Here is a 22,067-nt window from a genome sequence, read left to right on the forward strand (position 1 = left end):
CAGATGTTGTTGGACTACAACTCCCAGAATCCCCAGACATGGCCTTTGTGGCTGGGGATTCTGGGAGTTGTAGTCCAACAACATCTGGGGGGGGGCCAAGGTTAAGGAACCCTTTTCTAAGCTGCGCGTCACCTCTGCACGGCAGTGAATTGAGTTCTGTACACAAGGGCTCAGTGGCCACCTCGGCATCCTGCAAATCGGCTCCAGGCTTCACGGCTGGGGTGGGGTGGAGGGGGGGCCGATCTGCCCTCGGCAGCTTTGGGATGACAAGGAGAGGGGCCCGTCCCGCCAGGGTTGGCCGGTGGGGGCGGGCGGAGCTTTGTGGCCGGGAGAGCCCCATCCCGGGCGTTGGGCTGAGCGACTCTGTCCCTGACTGCTTCTCCCAGCCGACCTGGCCAGCCTGACCCGCGTCCGCCTCCGGAGCAACAGCACAGGCACCAAGAACGCTGCCCCGCGGGGCCTGGAGGCGGAGGGCGGCCGCCGGCTGGGCAGCCACAAGGACGCCCCCGCTGGGAAGCAGCGCGTCTCGTCTGGCGGGCGGGTGCCCAAGTCCGCCTCAGTCTCCGCCCTGTCGCTCCTCATCAGCGCAGGTCAGTGGGGCCCGGAAGGGCTCGGTCGCGCCCCAGCCCCCAAGCCCTCCTCGGGGCTCACCCACTGTGGGGGAGGGAGCCCAAGGTCCGACACCCCACAAGCCCAGGCGGCTGCCTTGCGCCGAGTCAGACCCTTGGGCTAGTGTGCTCTGCTTTGACTGGCAGCAGCTCTCGGGGGCCCCTTCCCACCGTCAGGGACCCTTCCCCATCACCCCCTGCTGCTGCTGCTGCTGCAGCCAGAGACCTTTTGGCCCCAGTCCTCCCTGGCGGGCCGGGCTCTCTTCCGCCCCCGAGCTCTCTTCCGCCCCCGAGCTCTCTTCCGCCCCCGAGCTCTCTTCCGCCCCCGAGCTCTCTTCTGCCCCCGAGCTCTCTCCCGCCCCAGCCCCGCGCTCTTTTGCTTTGCTTTGGCAGACGACTTGGGCGGGGCTGCCCTGGTGAGCCCCATCTCGCCCCGCTCCCTCTCCTCAAACCCCTCGTCCCGCGACTCCTCCCCGAGCCGGGACTCTCCGCTGGGGGGCGCCCGGCTGCGGCCTCCCATCGTCATCCACAGCTCGGGCAAGAAGTACGGCTTCACCCTGCGCGCCATCCGCGTCTACATGGGCGACAGCGACGTCTACACCGTGCACCACATGGTCTGGGTGAGCCAGGGCCGGGCGGAGACTGGGAGGGACTCCCCACCCCACACCCCAGCCCGCCGGGGTCTGCAGGCAGAGCGGCCACCCCAGATCCGCTTGGGTGCTCAACGTCCCCATGCCTGTGCCCCACGGAGGCTCATCTTCAGCATTTGCCATCTCCCACTAGCAGCATTTCACCTCTTGAGATCCGTCTGGACTTCTTTTTTTGACCCTCTGGAGCAGGGACTCTCAACGTTGGGTCCCCAGATGTTGTTGGACTTCACCTCCCATCACCCCCAACCAAAGACCGCTGGGGATGATGGGAATCGAAGTCCAACAACCTGTGGGGACCCAACGTGGAGAACCCCTGCTCTGGAGCAAGGGTGGGAAGACCTGGCCTTCCAGCTGTGGCTGAACTACAACTCCCGTGGTGACTTGGGGTGATGGGAGTTGTAGTCCAAGTCTGCCCACCCCTGCCCTAGAGTAGAAGGATCATAACTCTTGATTGTTCCTTGCCCCCCCCGAAAACAACGAGGCCCTGTGCTATCTGGAAACACACAACGGATGAGGAGGCCACCCACGGCCCTCCCTGCGGGCGCCCCGCCTGAAAAAACGGGCAGCGGGGGGGACGGGTCAGGGGAGGGGATGGCGGAAGGAAGGCAGAGGCGGGGCGGTGTGACTCCGCATGCCCCGGTGGCGCATAGCGTGGCCTCCCCCGCCTTGGAGACACTCGCTGGCAAGCCCTGAAGCAGACGGGTCGGGCGCGGGCGGGCCTGACCGCGTCCGTTTCTGTCCCAGAGCGTTGAGGACGGGAGCCCGGCCCAGGAGGCGGGCCTGCGCGCCGGAGACCTCATCACGCACGTCAACGGGGAGTCCGTCCTGGGCCTGGTGCACATGGACGTGGTGGAGCTGCTGCTCAAGGTGAGGGGCAGAGGCCCCGGTGGGGGGAGACGCCCCGCGCAGGCACACCGGGGGGGGCGGGGGCTGACCCATCATGGGCACACTTGGATGACTGCAGAGGGCAGGACCTCTGTGGGCACGAGACCTTCCGAGCAGAACAGCGGCCAGGAGGGGGCCCACTCCCAGAGTTGGGGGCCCTGCAGTCCATCCCCCCCCTCCCGCCGCCCTGGGGGGGGGGGTTTGCTGAAGCAGGGGGCGGCTCTCGGCTTCCAGGGTCAGGTCTGCTTCCCTTTCCCCCCCACCCGGAACGCTGAAGCCCGCCAGCCACAGCCAGTTGCCTGCCAAGGTGTGTTCTGCGGTGGGGAGGGGGCAGCAGAGGCCTGCTTGGCGTTCAGGCCTGGGGGTGCCCTGGAGGCCGTGCTCAGGCGCAGGCCTTCTTTTCCAGGCCAGGAGAATTTTGCCCACGCACAGAGGCTCTCCCTCCAGCTTTCTTTCATCTCCGCAGCCTAATTTAGGATGAAATGAAAAACACCCAAAGTGTCCTTTGGGGTGGTGGGCTTGTTCAAGAACTGGCAGACAAAAGGCCCCCCCCCCGATCTTCTGCAAACCCGCTTTGCAACCCACCAGGAGATCCTTTGCTTTCCCCCATCCAAAGTCCCAGCTAAAACACATTACGGAGCTGGGGGGGGCAGTGGGGGGGGGCTGGGTTTTCAAGGTGGGCGTGGATTTCCGCCGGGAGTGCCTGTGTCAGGGAGCCAGCAGCCCACCCAACTCCAGACCCCACCCCACTCCAGACCCCAGCCCACCCCACCCCAAGGAAGTGCTGCCTTGCTGGAGCTGTTCTGTTTCCCGTTGCACCCTTGCGAGGAAGGGGTCACCGGGCTCCCCATTGCCCTGGGCTGCTGAGGAGGCCGCCGGGCTGGGTCTTGGGCAGGGCCGACGACTCCTCCGAGGAGGCAGGGAGGCGGCCGGAAGGGCTGCTTGGCCCCTCGTGGAGCGACCAGGTCTCCGGCCCGAGTCCTCCCCTGTCCGGCGGGTGGCCCCTCGGGCGTTGGCCAAGGCTCAGGTGGCGGCCTCTTCCTCCGGCAGAGCGGCAACAAGGTGGCGCTGAGGACCACCGCCCTGGAGAACACCAGCATCAAGGTGGGCCCTGCGCGCAAGAACAGCGCCAGGACGCGGATGGCCCGGCGGAGCAAGAAGAGCCGCAAGCGAGAGAGCCAGGACCGGTGGGTGTGGGGGCCGCGGGGGGGCGGGCTGGGTCGGGGGGCCAGTGGGGGCACCTTGCGGGGCCGCCCGGCGCCGGGACCCCTCCTGGCCGCCGGGCAAAGGCTCTGCTGGGTGGGGGCAGACTGGTGTGGAGGCCGTTCCTCCTCTCCGTGGGTCAGGGCCACGAGGCCACCCCTCGGGGCTCGCTCCTGAGCGTCTCCCCCGGCGGCCTCCTTCCCAGGCGGAAGTCCCTCTTCAAGAAGATCTCCAAGCAGACGTCTTCGGCTCTTCACACCAGCCGCAGCTTCTCCTCCGGGCTGCACCACTCCCTCTCGTCCAGCGAGAGCCTGCCGGGCTCCCCCACCCACAGCCTGTCCCCCGGGCCCGCCACCCCCTGCCGCAGCCCCGCCCCAGACAACCTGCCAGGTGAGAGGGCCGGGCTCCGAGCTGCCTCAGCGCAAGCCAGAGGCTGGGTCTGACAAGCCCGGTGTGGCAGCGGCTCCCCGAGTCCGCTTTTGACGAGAGAGGTCAAGGGCCGGGCCGGGGAGCCTCTGCGCAGGCTCTTCCGCTAAACGGCGGCACCATTCCCGTAAGCTGCCTTCTGCTGCTTTTCGTCATGGTGGCTGTGTGGAGCCTCCACATCCAGTGGTAGTGTACCTCTGGAGTGTACCAGTCGCTGGGGAGCAGCCGGTGTTGCCTTCCCGGAGGCTCCGGGTGGGCCGCTGTGGGAAGCGGGACACAGGGCTCGGTGGCCTTCCGGTCCCGTGGACGCCCTTTGGCGCCGGTGCACGTGACATGCTTCCGGGTCGTTGGCTGGGGGGCGTTTCTTTGCTCTGTGTCTGACTGGCCCCTTCTGCTCTTCCTCCCTCCTCCTTCTCCGGGCCAGACTCCGTCTCGCCGCAGAGCTCCTCCCCGTCCTCCAGCACGCCCACTTCTCCGGCAGGACACATCCGGCCCAGCTCCCTGCACGGCCTGGCGCCCAAGCTCAGCAACCAGCGCTACAAGGTGGGGCGCCGCAAGTCCACCAGCAGCATCCCGCCCTCCCCCTTGGCCTGCACCCCCTCCTCTTCCGCCGCCGCCGCCGCCCCGCAGCCTCCCTCCCCACCGAGGCCCCCCTCGCCGCTCCCGCCGCTCGCCAAGGGCGCCCAGGGCTTCCCGGGCAAGACGCTCTCGCCGCCCACCCTGGCCCGCCAGGCCTCCCAGCCCCGCAGTGCCGACGGGCCGCGCTCCCCGCTGCTGCAGCGCGTCCGGTCGGCCGAGACGAAGGGCGCTGTCGGCCGGAAGCTGATGCTGGAGATGCCCGTCCGGGGGGAGGAGGGCGCCGTGGGGGAAGGCGGCCCCGAGCCCGGCCCGGCCCGACTCCGGGAGTGGCCCGGGGAACGTCACGACCGGGACCAGGAGGTGGTGGTCATGCGGCGGCTGAACCTGTCGGAGCGCCGCGACTCCTTCAAGAAGCAGGAGGCCGTCCAGGAAGTGAGCTTCGACGAGCCGGAACTGGCGCCGCCGTCCGGCGGGGAGGGCCCAGCGGAGAGGCCCTGCCGCTCGCCCCCGGCCGCTGAGCCCCGGCTGCCCCCCGTGCCCCACATTGCGGTGCCAGGGGAGGAGGCGGGCGGGGGCGGGGCCGCCTGGGAGTGCCAAGCCTCCTACCCCGCCCGGCTGGAGGCCCGCGTCTACATCGAGCAGGAGGACGGGACGACGGCCGTGGAGTACAAGAGCGTCTCCTCCCAGCACCGCGGCCGGGAGCCTCGGGAGCCCTTGCCCATCCTCGGAGCGGGGCCCAGGACAGGCGGTGGGGAGACGCAGGGGGCAGACGCCCTCCCAGCAGCAGCCGCCGCCGCCTCCAGGGGGCAGTGGCCGGAGAGCCAGCCCCAGGCGCTCCTCAGCGCCGGCTTGTCCCTGGCAGACCCAGAGGTGGAGGACCCTGGCCGCCCGCACAGACCCCCCGGCGGGGGCGAGGAGCCCTAAGGGCAAGGACCGTGGACTGGGGGCTTTCCTCCTGCCTGAGACACCCAAGAAGACGCCCTCTCCGTCCCCGGCTGGTGCTCCAGGCTGGAACTGGGGGGAGGAGGCAGAGCCCTGGGCTCATTCTGTCCCCGGGAAAGGGGACCCCGTTCCTGCCGCGCCTCCGGAGTGGGCCAGGTCCAGGCAGGGAGACGGACACCCGGGTTCAGCTTCTCTCCCCTCCCAGGGCCGCCTCCCTCCAATTTCCCGCCCCCCCTCCCCAGGGTGGGAGCACCCTCTACCCCATGGCCTCCTCTCCCAGCATCCTTTGCAGGGAAAGGCAGTGAAGGTGCCCTTGTGGGCCTTGGGGTGTGTGTGTGTGCGCGCATGCGCAGGGGAGGCCTTCCCACTCCAGGGGTGGGGATAGAGATCCTGGCTCTCCACTGGCTGCATTTCAGTGTCTAGACGTTCCACTGGGGAGGCCTCCCCTTCCTGCCCCCAGGGGGTGCCATTCCTGGTCCAAGCAGGGGTCGTCTGGGGTCCTCGTCAGGAGTCAAGGTCAGCCGATCTGGGCCAGAATCTTTGGACGGGGAGTTTTAAGGGGAGTCATTGTCTGTCTCTGGCAAGTATTCCCTGCAGTATTTGAACAAATTGAGTCGGGTGGGCGGTATCCCCCCCCCTTTTAAAAAAACCCTCTTTCCCAGAAGGTGGTTCCCCCTTTATTTATTTATTTTCCAGGAAGAGGATGGGCAAGATGGGTTTGGATCCCTAAAGATGGACGGGCTTGGAAGCAGTTTGGCGAGCAGTCTCCCTCCCCCCCCCAACCAGCTGCCTGTATGGGGTATATGCTGGAGACGTCCGCTGGGCTCCCCCACTTGGGGTCCTGAGGAATCCCTTTTGGAAACTCCTTGTCCCACGGCAGGAGCGGCCCCCACCTGGAGTCTCCAGATGTTGTTGGACTACAGCTCCCATCATGCTCAGCCACAAAGTCCATTGCGGGTGGGGACGATGGGAATTGTAGTCCAACGCCTGGGGATCTAAGGTTGAGAACTTCTGGCCTTCCAAACGGCGGGGCCCAGGATTAATTGGTGGGTGGGGTCGTGATGCTTCAGTCCCCGACAGGGTGAGGGGGGGGCAGCAGGCTTTCTGGCTTGCTTTCCCCGCCGAGAGTCCTTGTCAGGTTCTCCACATTTGACATTCCATGCAGTGAGTGTTTATATTATTATTATTATTATTATTATTATTTATTTTTACATTTATCTCCCGCTCTTCCTGCAAGGAGCCCAGAGCGGTGTCCTGCATACTTGAGTTTCTCTTTCACAACAACCCTGTGAAGTAGGCGAGGCTGAGAGAGAGAGAGAAGTAACTGGCCCAGAGTCACCCAGCAAGTCTCATGGCTGAAGGGGGATTTGAACTCGGGTCTCCCCGCTCCTAGTCCAGCCCTCTCACCACTATGCCACGCTGGCTCTCAGTTCCCTGTTTTATCAGGGAACTGGGGTGGGAGGGAGCACCTAGAGGTGTTGTGCTGACAGTTTCTTTTTGAAACACGCCGGCTCCCTATCCTGCACTTTATGGGAGAAAAAACAAGAGAGCTGTACAGCATCAGAGCTCTCCTCAGGTTTTATCCCCCCCCCCAAACACACACACACTCACACACACAAAGAACACACCTGGTGTGTGTCAGGGTGGGGCCGGTCAAGCCTTGTTTTCTGAGCCAATCCCAGAAGAGCCCTTTAGGGAAAGCAGCACCCGCCCTCGCTGGTCTGGGTGCCCTTTGGGGTGCCACTGGCCAGCCTTCACCTCCTCAGCCCTCCCTCTCCCCCCCCCGAGAATCCCCCCCAGCGAGCGTCTGTCTCCTGCGCAGCGTCTCCCCTGCCTCCTTTTCTCCAAAGGATTTCCTAGCAAAGGGAGCCAGAAAAGACACATTCTCTTTTTTGAGCAGGAGGGCAGAGAGGGGGCTGCCTGCCTGCCTGCCTGCCTGCCTGCTTCTCTCCCAACAAAGGCTGTTAAAATGCACCTCTTCCCTCCCCGTTTTATCGCAGCAGGGAATGTCCCCTCCCCTTGCCGGACCCAGCGGTGCTTGTGGGGCCTGCTGGTCACCCGGTTTGCCCCATTTCTTTCGGTTGAAAACGGCTCCCTTGCAGTGTAGGCCGGCTTGCTGCTGCTTCTGCCCTGAAGACACCCCGACGTGGGCTGTGCCCGTCACTCTCTCGGGTCCTGAGCCCCACTCAGAGCAGCCAGGGAGGAGAGCTGGAGGGGGTCTTGGCCCATTCAAGTTGCTCCCTGCATGTGGGTCCCCAGGCTCCCCCAATGGGGCCAGCTTGCCCCTCCCTTCCCTTGCCCTTCCACCAGTTGTCGCCATCCTAGGGGAAAGGAGTGAGGGTTTGGGGGCAGCCTCCCCATCTTTGCCAAGGCCTGCGAAGGAGGCGGGTGGATCTGACTTGACGGGGGAGGCATTTGAATGGGGAAACCGCCCTGGTTCAGACTGTGCCCTTCACAATGGTCTCCCCTGGTGGAAGCCTGCTTAAAGGAGACCAGAATAAAGGGAGCAAGACCTGGATCTTCCTGGATGACACCAGCTGCTGTAGCGTCGTTATTCCAAGCAGAGGCAAGTTGCGGAGAAATTGGGTGGGGCTCTTGCCTGCATTGCCCACACTGGTGGGGGGGGGGAGAGGTGCTTCCCACCTGCACCTCTGGTGGAACTTTTCAGAGAATCCTTTGGCCTTTGGGGTGCTTCAGATTAAAGGAGGCGGAGGTGTTTCACCCTGATTTTGTTGGGGTTTGTGGGAGGGCACATCCCTAGGAGGGCAGAGCCACATAAAGAGCAGTCAGAAGGCTGTGCCAGCTGGTCCAAGAGTCAAAAGAAAGGCAGCAGGCACCAGGGCGGAGCATTAGCGCATAGGTGCTTATAGGCCAATGTCATAAGCCTCCGAGCCAAGATGGGCCAGCTGGAGGGCTTGGTGGCTAATGCAGAAATAGATCTAGTGGGCATAACAGAAACATGGTGGGGCAGTGAGAACCGGTGGGACTCTGTTATCCCTGGATAGAAATTCTACAGAAAGGACAGGGAGGGGTGCCTTGGAGAAGGAGTAGCACTGTATGTTAAAGAAGGGATAGAATCTAACAAGGTAGAAAACCTGGGTGGACTGGGGTCCTCCACAGAAACCCCGTGGGTGACAGTACAAGGCCGGAAAGGGAGCATGCTATCGCCCTCCAGATCAAAACGCTGACAGTGACTGGGAGTTGCAGGAGGAAATCAGGGAGGCGTCAAGGAGAGGCAGGGCTGTAATTATGGGTGACTTCAATTACCCACACACAGACTGGGTAAATTCACAGACGGGTCATGACAAAGAGGCCAGATTTCTAGATATGCTGAATGACTGTGCCCTAGAACATGGAACCAACCAGAGAGAAGGCAACCTTGGACTTAATTCTGAGTGGCACCCAGGACCTGGTGCATGATGTCAGTGTCATCTACCCACTAGGGAACAGTGACCATAGTGCCATTAAATTCAGCATACATGTGGGGAGAGAATCACCAAGGAAATCTAACACAGACATTTTGAATTTCAGAAGAGGAAACTTCTCCTAAACAAATATGGCGAAAAGAAAGCTAGAAGGTAAAATCAAGAGAGTCACTTCACTCCAGAGTGCATGGAGTTTACTCAAAACCACAGTACCAGAAGCCCAGTTTGATTGTATACCCCAAAGGAGGAAAGGTACCACTAAGTCCAGGAGGATGCCAGCATGGCTAACGGGTACCGTCAAGGAAGCCATAAAAGGGAAGAAGACTTTTTTCCAAAATTGGAAGGCCTGTCCAAATGAAGAGAACAGAAAGGAACACAAACTCTGGCAAAAGAAATGCAAGGTGACAATAAGGGAGGCAAATAGAGAGTTTGAGGAACATTTAGCCAAAAGCATCAAGGGGAATAAAAAAACTTATTTAAATACATCAGATGCAGGAAACCTGCCAGGGAGGCAGTTGGACCTTTTGAATAATGAGGGAGTGAAAGGGATTATTAATGAGGATATGGAGACACAGAGAAGCTAAATGAGTTTTTTGTATCTGTCTTTACGGCAGAGGATACTGAGCATATACCTGTTCCTGAACCAGGCTTCTCAGGGATGGAGGCTAAAGAACTGAGTCAGATAGCAGTGACAAAAGATGATGTTCTAAACTGAAAAACAGCAAATCACCAGGGCTGGATGGCATCCATCCAAGAGTCCTTAAAGAACTCAAATGTGAAACTGCTGACCTCCTTGCTGAAATATACAATTTATCCCTGCAATTGGGCTGTACTGGAGGACTGGAAAGTAGCCTATGTAATACCAATTTTCGAAAAGGTATCCTGGGCAATTCGGGAAATTACAGGCCAGTTAACTTAACACCGTTGCAGGCAAATTGATGGAAAGCATCCTCAAGGATAAAATTGTAAAGCACCTAGAAGAACAGGCCCTGCTGGGGGAGAAGCAGCATGGCTTCCGCAAAGGTAAATCTTGCCTCACCAACCTTTTGGACTTCTTTGAGAGTGTCAACGAGTGTGTGGATCAAGGTGATCCAGTTGACATAGTATACCCTGGACTTCCAAAAAGCTTTTGACAAAGTTCCTCATCAAAGACTCCTGAGGAAACTTAGCGGTCATGGGATAAGGGGACAAGTACATGTGTGGATTGCTAACTGGTTGAAAGACAGGAAACAGAGGGTAGGTATCAATGGAGAGTTTTCACAATGGAGGGAAGTAAGAAGTGGGGTCCCCCAGGGCTCTGTACTGGGACCGGTGCTTTTTAATGTATTCATAAATGATCTAGAAGCAGGGGTAAGCAGCGAGGGGGCCAAATTTGCAGATGATACCAAACTCTTCCGGGTAGTGAAATCTAAAACAGATTAACCCCAACTCCTGCTAACTTGGCAAAGAGGCACCTTTTAATGTGGTGATTATCTTGATTTAGCAGAGGGAGAGTAACTGGCCCTCTCCACCCCCAGCACAGCATCCCTCCAGTGACTGTTGCTGGTGTCTATCTTATGTTTCTCTTCAGAATGTGAGCCCTTTGGGGACAGGGATTCATCTTCTTATTTATTTATTATTTCTCTGTGTAAACTGCCCCGAGCCATTTTTGGAAGGGTGGTATAGAAATTGAATTATTATTATTATTATTATTATTATTATGAGGAGCTCCAAAAGGGTGGCAGGATGCCTCTGAGTCCCAGTTGCAGGGGAGCGACAGCAGGAGGAAAGGCATGCCCCTTTCAACTCCTGCCTGTGGGCTTCCAAGGGCATTTGCTGGGCTGCTGTGCGAAACAGGATCCTGCACTAGATGGGTCTCCTTGGGCCTGAACCACCCTAACCCTAACCCTCCCCCACACACACACACCTGCCCCTGCTCTTGCAAGCCTGGCTCGAGCATCTTGGTCACGGGAACAGGCCGTCGTGTGAGTGGAAGATTCCTGTGCCCAGCTTTCCAGTTCAAGATCTGTGGTCACTCTCTCCATGGACAGAGCTGCTCTCTACAGCGCCGCCCTGGCCCTGGCTGGGCACCCGCTCCCCGTCCTGTACGGATCTCCCTCTCAAGCTCATCGGGAAGCGTGCACTGTCTGCTCTGCAGCTGGCGCCTTTTGGTTTTTCTTGGAGAGTTTCTAGATGTGTGATAATATCTTTCCCACGCCAAGCATCTGCACGCGGCAGCTCTGATTGACACAACAGAAAAGTCGCGAGCTCATTCATAAATCTGCCCCAACGTGACGTAGACACGACACGCATTGCATACCGACGTGTACGTAAAGAGAGGCAAGGTTTAAAGCTGCAAATGGGCACAAGGGCTACCTGACTGTGTGTGTGTCCGTGCGCATAGACTCTCCATACATGATGCAAAATGTACCCAAGCGCATGTGCGCGCATAGGCCTCTGGAGGACGACTCGCTCCGGCTTGAAGCCAAAACGGGGGAAGGAGCCGGCCAGGGGGCGAATCTGGTGACGTCATGGCAAGCATACGGATGTTTCCGAAGGGCCATCTTCGGGGTTCGGCTCCTTCCGTACGTTCTCGATACAGCCGCTCGGGTACTTTCGTGTCTGTTCGGGTACCCTCGGTTTCTTCCGGAATCCGTGAGCGTAACTTCCGCCTTGGCTTCAGTCAGTGTTATCCATAGAGATAAGGGGAAATGCTAGATTTGCCGAGCGCCCCTTGATTGCTGGTTGCGTTTTGACACTCACGTCCTGAGCAGTGGGATCGTCTGCATTTGCTCCACGCAAATGAGAGCAGTTTGCTTTAGATTATATTTAAAGCAAACTGCTCATACCATATTTCCCTAGGTTACACTGACGACTGATTGATTAATTAAGTACCCATCAATTCGGTGTCGACTCTTAGCGACCACATACACAGATTACATTGCAGGGCGGCTGTCATTAACCCTTCCCAAAGTTTATTTTATTTTATTATTAAATTTATATACCGCCTTTCATCAAAACAGTCCCAGGGCGGTTCACGGAAAAATTAAAACAAGACTATAGAAATGCATAATTAAAATATTAGGCTAAAAATATAAAAACATGAGTCTGACTAAAGATTTAAAATACACACATAAAACAACCATACAAAATACAATATACGAAGAAGCAGCAATAGAGACAATCGTATAAAAGCCTGCGTAAAAAGCCAAGATTTAACACGCTTTCTAAACTGATGGCGTTTGGAGGAACAGGAGGTTCTGTCTTTGATACCGATTCTGGGGTGGCTGCCGCCGCCGCCGCCGCCGCCAAATAATGCCAAAGATAAACCCTCAAACGGATTTCTCCTTTGAATCAGGAACGCCTATCTAAGCCTCCAAAAACAACCCGGAACTGGCATGCTGCAGACCAAAGCACTAGCCCTCTCGGTCGGACCCGTCCTCGGCCGCACTCGGCTCTCTCCGGAGCCCGTCCGCGTCTCGCGTCGGCGGCCCTTCGCTTCCGAAAGTGAGGTTCGGCTCTTTCCGACGGAGCTCGGGCCTTTCCGCCTCCCTCCCTCCGGTGCTGCGGCCGCGTTCGCGGAGGGCTGGAGGAGAAGGCGAGGAGCAAGCAGGACGCCGGAGGAGCTGCGCGGCCGAGAGGTGGGTCTCGGGCGGGGGGGCGGCAGCCATTGCAAGCACCCCCTCGCGGGGGGGACGGGGGCTGGGGCTGAGCCTTGCAGCCCTCCAGGGCTGACGGTTGCATCGCGTTGCACGGCATTGCACAGCGCTGCATTGCAAGTCCTCCCTCCGGGGGTGGGTGGGGGTCCGTCTCCAATGGCCAAGCCTGGGGGTGTGGGGGGGGGAGAGGTGGAGACGGCTCCTTGGTGGGGGAAGGGGATGCGTATGGCAAAAAAACCCCCATGCCCGCTTTGGGAGGGGCGCGCGCAAGGACTGGTTTTTGCGGGATCGGGGGGGGGCAGCTCTTGCCTCTGGAGTCACCGGGGACTTTGTGGAGGGCAGCCAAAGGGGTGGGGGGGTGGCCCCGGCGTGCTGGAGGGGAGGGGGGCCCCTTCTCTGTGCCTCCCAAGCGGAGCCGCCGGGGATTGTGGGGGGGGGGGTTAACGTGTGAATGGCGGTCCTGCGCGGGGAGGCCCCTCGGTGGGCTTGCAGCCGCCGCCAGCTTCTCTTTCCTCGTCTGCGGCAGGATCTGGCCTTGGCGGCGCTCCAAGAGGCCCTCCTTGCCTGGCTGGCCCACCTTGCAGGGGTGCTGGTTTTGCACACACACCCCGGGGGGAGGGGAGGCTGCGCTAGGGAGGCCCCCCACGCTCTAGGGCTCGTGACCCCGCAGGCCCACCCCCCGCCCCGCGGCGACTCTCTTCCCGTGTTTGAGCTGGCGGCGGGGTTGTGTGGATTTGGGCAGGGCGCAAGACGTGTTGTCGCGTCTGGGGGGAGGGGGGCTCCCGGGAGCCGTTGCTAGCCCTGCAGGGGAGGCCACTGTGGGGGAGGCCCGTCCTCCTCAGCACCTCCCCAGGTTCTGGCTCCTGAGGCAGAGAGCTGAAATACTTTGCCCATGCTCTGGCTCCCTCTGGCGTTGGGCATTGTCAGCCCCCTTACGGGGGGGGGTAGTGTCTGCACTAGGCTCCTCTTTCTCCTCCCTCCGCCTGCCCGTGGCTCTGACCTCCTTAAGTCCCCCTTTTGCACTCTGTGTCCAGAAGTTTCTAGTCCTCTGTGTCTGTGGCATCTATTGCAATAGACACTTTTCAGGTCGCAGCCTCCTCCTCCTCTCTCCACCCTACCCCTGTTGTGCTGGCCGATCCTTCCTCCAATTGGGGTGCAAAATGCCAAGCTCCTATTCCTCCTGGCCCCCAGATTTGGGGGAGATCCCTTTTCCGACCCTTCCTGGCTCCACCCCCAAGTCTCCTACCTTGGAGAAGCCGCTGCCAGTCTGCGAAGACAATACTGAGCTCGATGGGCCCGTGGTCTGACTCAGTCTATGGCCGCTTCCCATGCTCCTATGTACCCTTTGTTATCCCTCATGGCCCCTTTGCCTAGCCTTGTCCTCTCTCTCTCTCTCTCTCTTGCAAACTGTAAACTCTCTTGCAAACTGTAAACTCTCTTGCAAACTGTAAACTCTCTTGCAAACTGCTCCTTGGGGCAGAGGAAAACTCCTTTTCTGGGTTTTGTACAGCCCCTCTCTCGAGCTCTGCTGGAGAGAGGCGGCTGCCGGGGCCAAGCCCATCCACGACAAGGCTGAGCGGCCTCCTTGGCCTGCTCCGGTTGCCTGCCTGCTGGCAACTGTGAGAGCCGAGATCTGGCCCGAGGAGGAGGAGGAGGAAGAGGAAGGAGGGTTCCTTTTTGGGCGAGGAAACGCCCCCTCTTCTCCCTTGGCCCTCACCCGCCTTTCCTCCCTCTTGCTAGGCAAGGGGAGAACCCCAACCCAGAATGCCTGGCCTGGGGGTTTTGTGCCCCAGATTGGGGAAGGGGCGTAGTTCCGCGGAAGACCCCCTGCTTTGCAGCGTCAGTCCTTGGTGGATCCTTCTCCATCTGGAGGCGGCTGCCGGTCAGAGCAGGCAGTTCCAAGCTGGGCCAAGGGCTTGGCTCAGTATAGTCGCTTTCTGTGGTATCTCACCTAGGCCTCCCCACCCCGCTACAGGTTAGTTGCACATACAACTAGGACAGTTGTGTGTGCAAGGAAAGCAGATCATTGGGGGGGGTGTGGGGGGGTGGCGCATTGCTCTTGAGAGCACCTTATGTGTGAAGACGCCGTTTGGGGCCGGACCCACTGCTAGGTCATGGGTGGGGGAGGGGCGCGTCTATCTCCCAGTGCCCGGGGCGGGGGGGGGAGGCTTTTTTAGGCTGCAAAGGTGTGTGAGCTTCAGGGAAGGGGAGGTTTTTCCTTTCCTCGCTGCTGCTGCTGCTTCGCTCCTGTGGGACGTTTCCTGGCAGAGTCTGGTTCAGATTTTGCAAACTTCTTCTTTTCTCCTTGGAGGGGTGAGTGGCGGGGGGGTGGGGGGAGCCGGATTCCAGGCGTCTGTTCCCAGTACAGGCTGAACTCGCAGTGTCCTTTGCCGAGGCTGGCTGGGAGCCCCCCCCCCGTTCTCTCCCTCTCCCTCCCTTGCTCAAATCTTCTTCATCCATCCTGGAGGGTTTCTCTGGCTTTCGGGAAGAGAGAGGAGAGGGGTGTCGGGTTTCAGATTGGGTCCAGGAGGCTCAGGCGGATGCACACCAGAGAAAGTCTTGGAACACTTCCCAGCACTGGTGTGCGATTGGGGCGACTCTGCTGGATCAGGGCCCCCTGTGACGGCTGGATCAGAGTGCAGAATGACCTGTTCTCCGGTCATTGCCTTCTGGCCAGGGGGCGACATCTTGCTCAAGGCCCAGACGGCACTTGGCTTCCTAGCCAGATCTCCTGTGGCCCGGCCCGGCTCTCTGGCCACTGCTAATGGCTCTTGTGTGGGTGGGACCCCTGGGGGGGGCCCCTCCCTGCTGGAACCTGGTGATGGGGAGGGCCCAGCGCTTAATGACAGAGCCCCTGTCTAGCCTCCAGGGAGGGCTGGGGAAGATTCTGTTGGCAACCCTGGAGTGCTGCTGTTAGTCCGTGTCGACAGTCCTGAGCTCGGTGAGCCAAGCGCCTGACTCAGCCGGTGGCAGCTGCGTTGCGATTTCTGCCGAGCAGTAAGATGCACAGGGCGGGAGGATCCCGAGGGGATCCCGGTCACGACAGGCCAGTCCGGTTAATGTCTGCTCTGGGCAAGTTGACGGTGAGTCAGTCTCGTCTCACTGATCGCCCAGGATTTTTTGAAAATGTCAGCAAGCGCGCAAAGCGTGGCGGTCCAGGAGAAGTTCTCGCCTGCACTCCTGGGCCAGCCACGGGATAAAGGGACCGGTCTCTTCATGGACGGGTAACTGGTTGAAGAACAGAAAGCAGAGTAGCAAGAGATGGGCTTGTGGCTGTGGGCCACCTCCAGCCTCAGACACACAATACCTCTCAATGCCAGTTGCAGGGGAGCCTGAGAGAGGGCATGCACACACCACCTGCCTGTGGGCTCCCCAGAGGCATCTGGTGGGCCACTGTGGGAAACAGGATGCTGGCCTAGAGGGGCCTCCTTTGGGGGCCTGATCCAGCAGGGCTGTTCTGATGGACACTTTTCTCAGGGGTGGGATGCACAGAGCAGGGTCCCTGAAGAATCTGCTTTGGGACCGTTGCTCTTTAAATTGATCTGGGGTGAGTGGTGAGGTGGCCAGGATTGCTGTTGACCTCCAGTTCTTTAGGGTGGGCCGCAGAGAACTCCCTGAGGATCTTTCCTCCCTGAGTAAATGGGCTCTAGAATGGCAAGGGTAGTCCAGTGCAAGAACGTGTAAAGTTGTTGTTGTTGTTGTTGTTGTTATTATTATTATTATTATTATTATTATTATTATTATTATTATTAATTCAATTTATCTCCCGTTCTTCCTCCAAGGAGCCCAGAGTACTACCTACTTGAGTTTCTCTTTCACAACAACCCTGTGCAGTAGGTTAGGCTGAGAGAGAAGTGACTGGCCCAGAGTCACCCAGCTAGTTTCATGGCTGAATGGGGATTTGAACTCAGGTCTCCCGGGTCCTAGTCCAGCACTCTGACCACTACACTGGCTCTCATTTGGGCCCCAGGGTGATGCATGCTGGGGCCCCAAACCCCAACTTCACAGATATGCGGATGGGGGGTCGGAGCTGACGGTCGGTGACTGACCAGGAAAGGGGTCTTGGGGTCGTGATGCACAGCTCCCTGAAAATGCCAGCCCAGTGTGTGGCTAGTTCCCTGCTGGGGCTCCTCAGGAAAGGGACTGAAAATAAAACGATAGAAATGCTCTTCGGTAAATGGTGCAACCACAGCCGCCCTTGGAATACTGTGTATTTCTAAGGTCACAGAAGAGGGCAACCGAAATGATCAGGGGGTAGGGATGTGCACAAATCGGTTCGGTTCGGCCCGGCCAATTGTTTCGGTGGGGCGGGGAACGGTCCCTTGAAGCACGAGTCCAGCCAGCCATCCCTTGCTCCTTTGCTGCCCCGCCGCATTTCCTGGTGCTGTGCCGCTCAGAAGGCCGTGCGCGGCTTCGGAGGAGCAGGTAAGGCTTGACTCGGTGCTTCAAGGGGCTGCTCCCCACTCCGCCGAAATGGCCTGTGAGCAGCCCCGATCAGGGGCCTGGAGCGCCTCTCTTATGAGGCAAGGCGACAGCGTTTGGCCCCTTTTAGTTCAGAAAGAAGGCAAATAAGGGGGGTGAGATGATAGCTGGGTTCCAGGGACTCCCAGATGCTGTTCACTACAACTCCCAGCATCCCCGGCTGCAGTGGCCTTTGGCTGGGGATTATGGGAGCTGTAGTCAACAACAACATCTGGAAATCCCTGTTAGAGGGGGCACTGGGTGATAAAACCATGCAGGGTGTGGATCAAGTTTTTCTCCCTCTCTCTTATAAAGGTTAGAAGCCAGGGTCAGCCGTTGAAGCTAAATGGTGGGAGATTCAGGACGGACAAAAGGAAGGATTTCTTTACACAAGGTGTAGTTAAACTGTGGAACTCGCTGCCACTGGATGCGGTGGTGGCCACCCATCTAGACGGGTTTAAAAGCGGATTAGAAAAATTAACAAGAGGAGAGGGATAGCTGTATATTTCCACCAGGATCAGTGGGGCCCTGTTGACCCTGAACCCCAGGTGCTAGGGACCCCCAACAAGAGGTTGAGGAGAGCTTTTATTTATTTTCTATACTGCCCTTCCAAAAATGGCTCAGGGTGGTTTATTTTTATTTATTTATTTTACATATTTTATTTTATTTTACATATTTTTGTACCACCCAAAACGTACGTCTCTGGGCAGTTTACAAGAAGATAAAAACATTATAACACTAGTTAAAAACAAAACCAAGAAATTTAAATACAACAATTTAAAAATTTTAAAACAATATTCTAAAACAACATTAAACACAGAGAAGTGTGTAACGCCTTGGGGTTGTTTTTTAACGAAAGGTAGTATAGAAATGCGACAATAAATAAACAATAAAAAAGTAATAAACAAATAAGATGGCTCCCTGTCCCCAAAGGGCTCACAATCTAAAAAGAAACATAAGAGAGACATAAGCACCAGCCACTGGAGGTTCTGTGCTGGGGGTGGAGAGGGCCGGTTACTCTCCCCCTGCTAAATAAAGAGAATCACCACGTTAGAAGGTGCCTCTTTGCCCAGTTAGCAGGGTATGGTAGCAAGCATGACTTGTCCCCTTAGCTAAGCAGGGTCTGCCCTGGTTGCATTTGAATGGGAGACTTGATGTATGTGCAGTGTGAGATCTTCCCCTCAGGGGATGGAGCCGCTCTGGGAAGAGCAACTAGGCTCCAAGTTCCCTCCCTGGCAGCATCTCCAAGATGGGCCTGAGAGAGATTCCTGCCTGCAACCTTGGAGAAGCCGCTGCCAGTCTGGGTAGACAATCCTGAGCGAGATGGACCAAGGGTCTGACTCAGTACATGGCAGCTTCCTCTGTGCCTAATGAGGACCATAGGAAGCTGCCATATACCGAGCCCCCTGCTTAGCTAAGGGGGCAAGTCATGCTTGTGGCCACCCCCAGCCCAGCTCTCCTCTCCTCTGCCCTCTTCCCCCCGCTGGGGGGATTCCCAGAGGCACCCCGTCGGCCACCGCGTGAGGCAGGCTCCTGGCCCGGCTGGGCCTGTGGCCTGATCCAGCGGGGCTAGCAAGGGGGGATGGCGGCGTGCCCTTCCCGGGCTCCCGAGTGACCGGCTCTCTCTGCTCTTTCCTCCCGCAGCGTCCCATCCTGCGCCCCAGCCCTTCCGCCAGTGCTTGCGCCCCCCAGCCGCTCCGTGGCCGCCTTCCTGGAGTATGCCCCCCATGTCCTCCCTCTGCTCCATCGTCTGGCTGAATCGTGGCTCCAAGTTGCGGGAAAGGGGCTGCGCTGAGGGTCTGGCTGGCCGGCACGCTGCGACCCTGCTTGGCCCGCACTCCGTCTCCATGCCGAGCCCCTGAGAGCGCCTCCGCGGGGGAGCCCTCCTCCTCCTCGCCCCACGGCCCACCCACCCCTTCCGCCATGGGGAGCGCCGAGGGCTTCCAGTACCGCGCCCTCTACTCCTACCGCAAGGAGCGGGAGGAGGACATCGACCTGCTGCCCGGAGACACCCTGGTGGTCAGCAAGGGGACCCTGCAGACCCAGGGCTTCAAGGATGGCGACGAGCAGGCCCCCGCCCGCCTGGGCTGGATCCTGGGCGTCAACGAGCGCACCAAGCAGAAGGGAGACTTCCCCGGCACCTACGTGGAGTACGCCGGGCCCGTGAAGATCTCCCTGCCCCGGCTGCCCAGGCCCCTCCCTGCCACCCCTGGAGCCGGCGGCGCGTCCCACGCACAGGAGGCCCTCGAGCCAGGTAAGCCCCGCCGGGGGTGGGGGGCGGGAAGACCAGGCCACTGCGGGGGCTGTGTGTGCTCCCCAGGCCTCTTCCAGCAAGGGCTTCCATCAGCCAGGGGGAGCCAGGCCCCGCCTTCGCCCGCCCCCTCTCGCCAGCCAGTTTCCGGGCTCTGCGTCGCCCGCCCTGCCCTCCCGTCTTCCTCCAAGAAGCAGGAGCCACCCCTGGCCTCTTTCTGCCTCTCCAGCCGGGAGGCACTGGGCGCATCCCGGCCACAGGGAGGGCGCCTGCCACCAGCCCAAGTCTGCCCTGGGCGGGTGGTGCTGGGCGGGGCTCCCGGCTGCTCCGGAGTTTGCAACAGCAGCTGGCGGACTCCAAAGCAAGGGAAACTCCGCTTCCTAGGGGCCGCCCTCCGGGGGCTCCCATGTTGAATATATTATCTTTTTAAAAGTCTGATTCCAAAGCTGCTGCTCCTTTAATTAGGCCGCTGTGAATGCAAGTGCTTCAAAAAGCTGCAGAGACGAAGAGGCATTCCCCCTTCCTCGCACGTGGGAGGGAAAGCCTCTTCTAAGTCGAGGGGCCCTCCCTCTACTCTCTCTTGCTTAACAGCCTTTTTGTTGCTGTTGTGGGTATTTAAGAGAGTACCTCACTCCCGGTCATAACAGTTGATCCACTGATGCTTATTTGACTGGGTGATGTCTCCGTGCCAAAATCCCCCAATGTTTATTTCTTTGTTTTCATTTTCGTGCCGTCCAACATGGGCATCCCAAGGCAGTTTACCCTAAGGAAAACCCCGTACAACCACAGTTAAAAGCAACAGCTAAAAGAATTTAAAATAGTTTAAAACAACAAGCGAAACAGCTAAAGCGGATTTAAACAAGCAGCAGGGGAACCGGCTTCCAGCTCAGCCAAGGCTGGGTGCCCTCTGGAGACCCCTCCTGAAGGCAGCCAGAGATGGGGCAGCTCTTCCTCATTCCAGAGTCTGGGGAAAGGGCCAGCCCTGAGTTGCCACCAGGCTGGCCAGTAGCAACTGCAGACAGGCCTCTCTGGGTCGCAGCCCCCATGGCTGACCCAGCCCCTCTGCTCCATCTGGGATCCGGCTCCATCGTGCAGTGGCTTCCAGGCAAATTGATGGAAAGCATCCTCAAGGATAAAATGGTCAAGCACCTAGAAGAACAGGCCCTGCTGGGAGTGAGCCAGCATGGCTTCCGCAAAGGGAAATCTTGCCTCACCAACCTTTTGGACTTCTTTGAGAGTGTCAACGAGTGTGTGGATCGAGGTGATCCAGTTGACATAGTCTACCTGGACTTCCAAAAAGCTTTTGACAAAGTTCCTCATCAAAGACTCCTGAGGAAACTTAGCGGTCATGGGATAAGGGGACAAGTACATGTGTGGATTGCTAACTGGTTGAAAGACAGGAAACAGAGGGTAGGTATCAATGGAGAGTTTTCACAATGGAGGGAAGTAAGAAGTGGGGTCCCCCAGGGCTCTGTACTGGGACCGGTGCTTTTAAATGTATTCATAAATGATCTAAAAGCCGGGGTAAGCAGCGATGTGGCCAAATTTGCAGATGATTCCAAACTCTTTCGGGTAGTGAAATCCAAAACGGATTGTGAGCAGCTCCAAAAGGATCTCTCCAAACTGGGGGACTTGGCGACAAAAAGGCAAATGCAGTTTAATGTTAGCAAGTCTAAAGTGATGCACATTGGGACGAAAAACCCGAACTTCAAGTATACGCTGATGGGATTCAAGCTGTCGGTGACGGACCAGGAGAGGGATCTTGGGGTCGTAGTGGACAGCTCCTTGAAAGTGTTGACTCAATGTGCGGCAGCTGTGAAAAAGGCCAATTCCATGCTAGGGATCAGTAGGAAGGGGATGGAAAATAAAACGGCTAACATTATCATGCCCTTATACAAAACGATGGTGCAGCCACACTTGGAGTACTGCGTACAATTCTGGTCACCACATCTAAAAAAGGACATGGTAGAACTGGGAAAAGTGCAGAAGAGGGCAACCAAGATGCTCAGGGGCCTAGAGCACCTTCCTTAAGAGGCAAGATTACAACACCTGGGGCTTTTTAGTTTAGAAAAAAGACGACTGCGGGGAGACATGATAGAGGTCTATAAAATCATGCATGGCATGGAGAAAGTGGAGAGAGATTCTTTTCCCTCTCACACAACACTAGAACCAGGGGTCACTCCATGAAATTGATTGCCAGGAGGTCTAGGACCAACAAACGGAAGTACTTTTTCATACAACGTGTGATCCACTTGTGGAACTCTCTGCCACAGGATGTGGTGATAGCCAACAATCTGGATGGCTTTAAGAGGGGTTTGGATAACTTCATGGAGGAGAGGCCCATCAGTGGCTACTAGTTGGAGGGCTAAAGGCCATCTCCAGCCTCAAGGGCAGGGTGCCTCTGCGTACCAGTTGCAGGGGAGTAATGGCAGGTGAGAGGGCACGCCCTCAACTCCTGCCTGTGGCTCCCAGTGGCATCTGGTGGGCCACTGTGCGAAACAGGATGCTGGACTAGATGGGCCTCCTTGGGCCTGATCCAGCAGGGCTGTTCTTATGTTCTCCCTGTTGAGGGAGAGAGCTGGCTACCTCTTTCTTCTGCGGAGAGAGCAGCTTCTGCAGGAACGTGAATGGCTGTTCTTGTGCTCGCAAGCATGACTTGTCCCCTTAGCTAAGCAGGGTCTGCCCTGGTTGGCATTTGAATGGGAGACTGTCCTGGAAGATATTCCTCTCAGGGGATGATGGAGCCGCTCTGGGAAGAGCAGAAGGTCCCAAGTTCCCTCCCTGGCAGCAGCATCTCCAAGATCAGGCTGAGAGAGAGATTCCTTCCTGCACCCTTGGAGAAGCCACTGCCAGTCTGGGTAGACGATACTGAGCTAGACTGACCAATGGTCTGACTCGGTATATGTCAGTTTCCTATTTTAGAGAGGAGAGCCGGTCTTGTGGTAGCAAGCATGACTTGTCCCCTTAGCTAAGCAGGGTCTGCCCTGGTTGCATATGAA

At 58.4% G+C, this 22,067-nt stretch overlaps 2 protein-coding genes across 13 annotated transcripts in view; both read left to right on the top strand.

Annotated features, from left to right (window-relative positions):
• The window catches only part of MAST3 (microtubule associated serine/threonine kinase 3), a 55,715-nt gene extending 47,889 nt beyond the window's left edge, over positions 1 to 7,826 (top strand). For all 6 annotated transcript variants that reach the window (XM_053297855.1, XM_053297857.1, XM_053297853.1 and 3 more), the window contains 6 exons: positions 387 to 590; positions 1,002 to 1,228; positions 2,003 to 2,125; positions 3,194 to 3,330; positions 3,552 to 3,736; positions 4,197 to 7,826. In XM_053297855.1, the coding sequence (XP_053153830.1) occupies positions 387 to 590; positions 1,002 to 1,228; positions 2,003 to 2,125; positions 3,194 to 3,330; positions 3,552 to 3,736; positions 4,197 to 5,275 (1,955 nt within the window). In that variant the 3' untranslated portion in view covers positions 5,276 to 7,826. The remainder of the gene's footprint in view (positions 1 to 386; positions 591 to 1,001; positions 1,229 to 2,002; positions 2,126 to 3,193; positions 3,331 to 3,551; positions 3,737 to 4,196) is intronic.
• Positions 7,827 to 11,953: 4,127 nt separating this feature from the next.
• Positions 11,954 to 22,067, top strand: part of PIK3R2 (phosphoinositide-3-kinase regulatory subunit 2) — a 28,838-nt gene continuing 18,724 nt past the window's right edge. For 2 of the 7 annotated variants that reach the window (XM_053300121.1, XM_053300122.1), the window contains exons 1-2: positions 11,955 to 12,338; positions 18,462 to 19,071. In XM_053300121.1, the coding sequence (XP_053156096.1) occupies positions 18,741 to 19,071 (331 nt within the window). In that variant the 5' untranslated portion in view covers positions 11,955 to 12,338; positions 18,462 to 18,740. Of the gene's footprint in view, positions 12,339 to 17,132; positions 17,212 to 18,461; positions 19,072 to 22,067 lie in introns of all 7 variants that reach the window. The other 5 variants (XM_053300118.1, XM_053300117.1, XM_053300124.1 and 2 more) reach the window with 5 other exon arrangements.

The sequence above is a fragment of the Hemicordylus capensis genome, chromosome 2 (assembly GCF_027244095.1).
Source record: "Hemicordylus capensis ecotype Gifberg chromosome 2, rHemCap1.1.pri, whole genome shotgun sequence".
Classification (NCBI taxonomy): Eukaryota; Metazoa; Chordata; class Lepidosauria; order Squamata; family Cordylidae; genus Hemicordylus; species Hemicordylus capensis.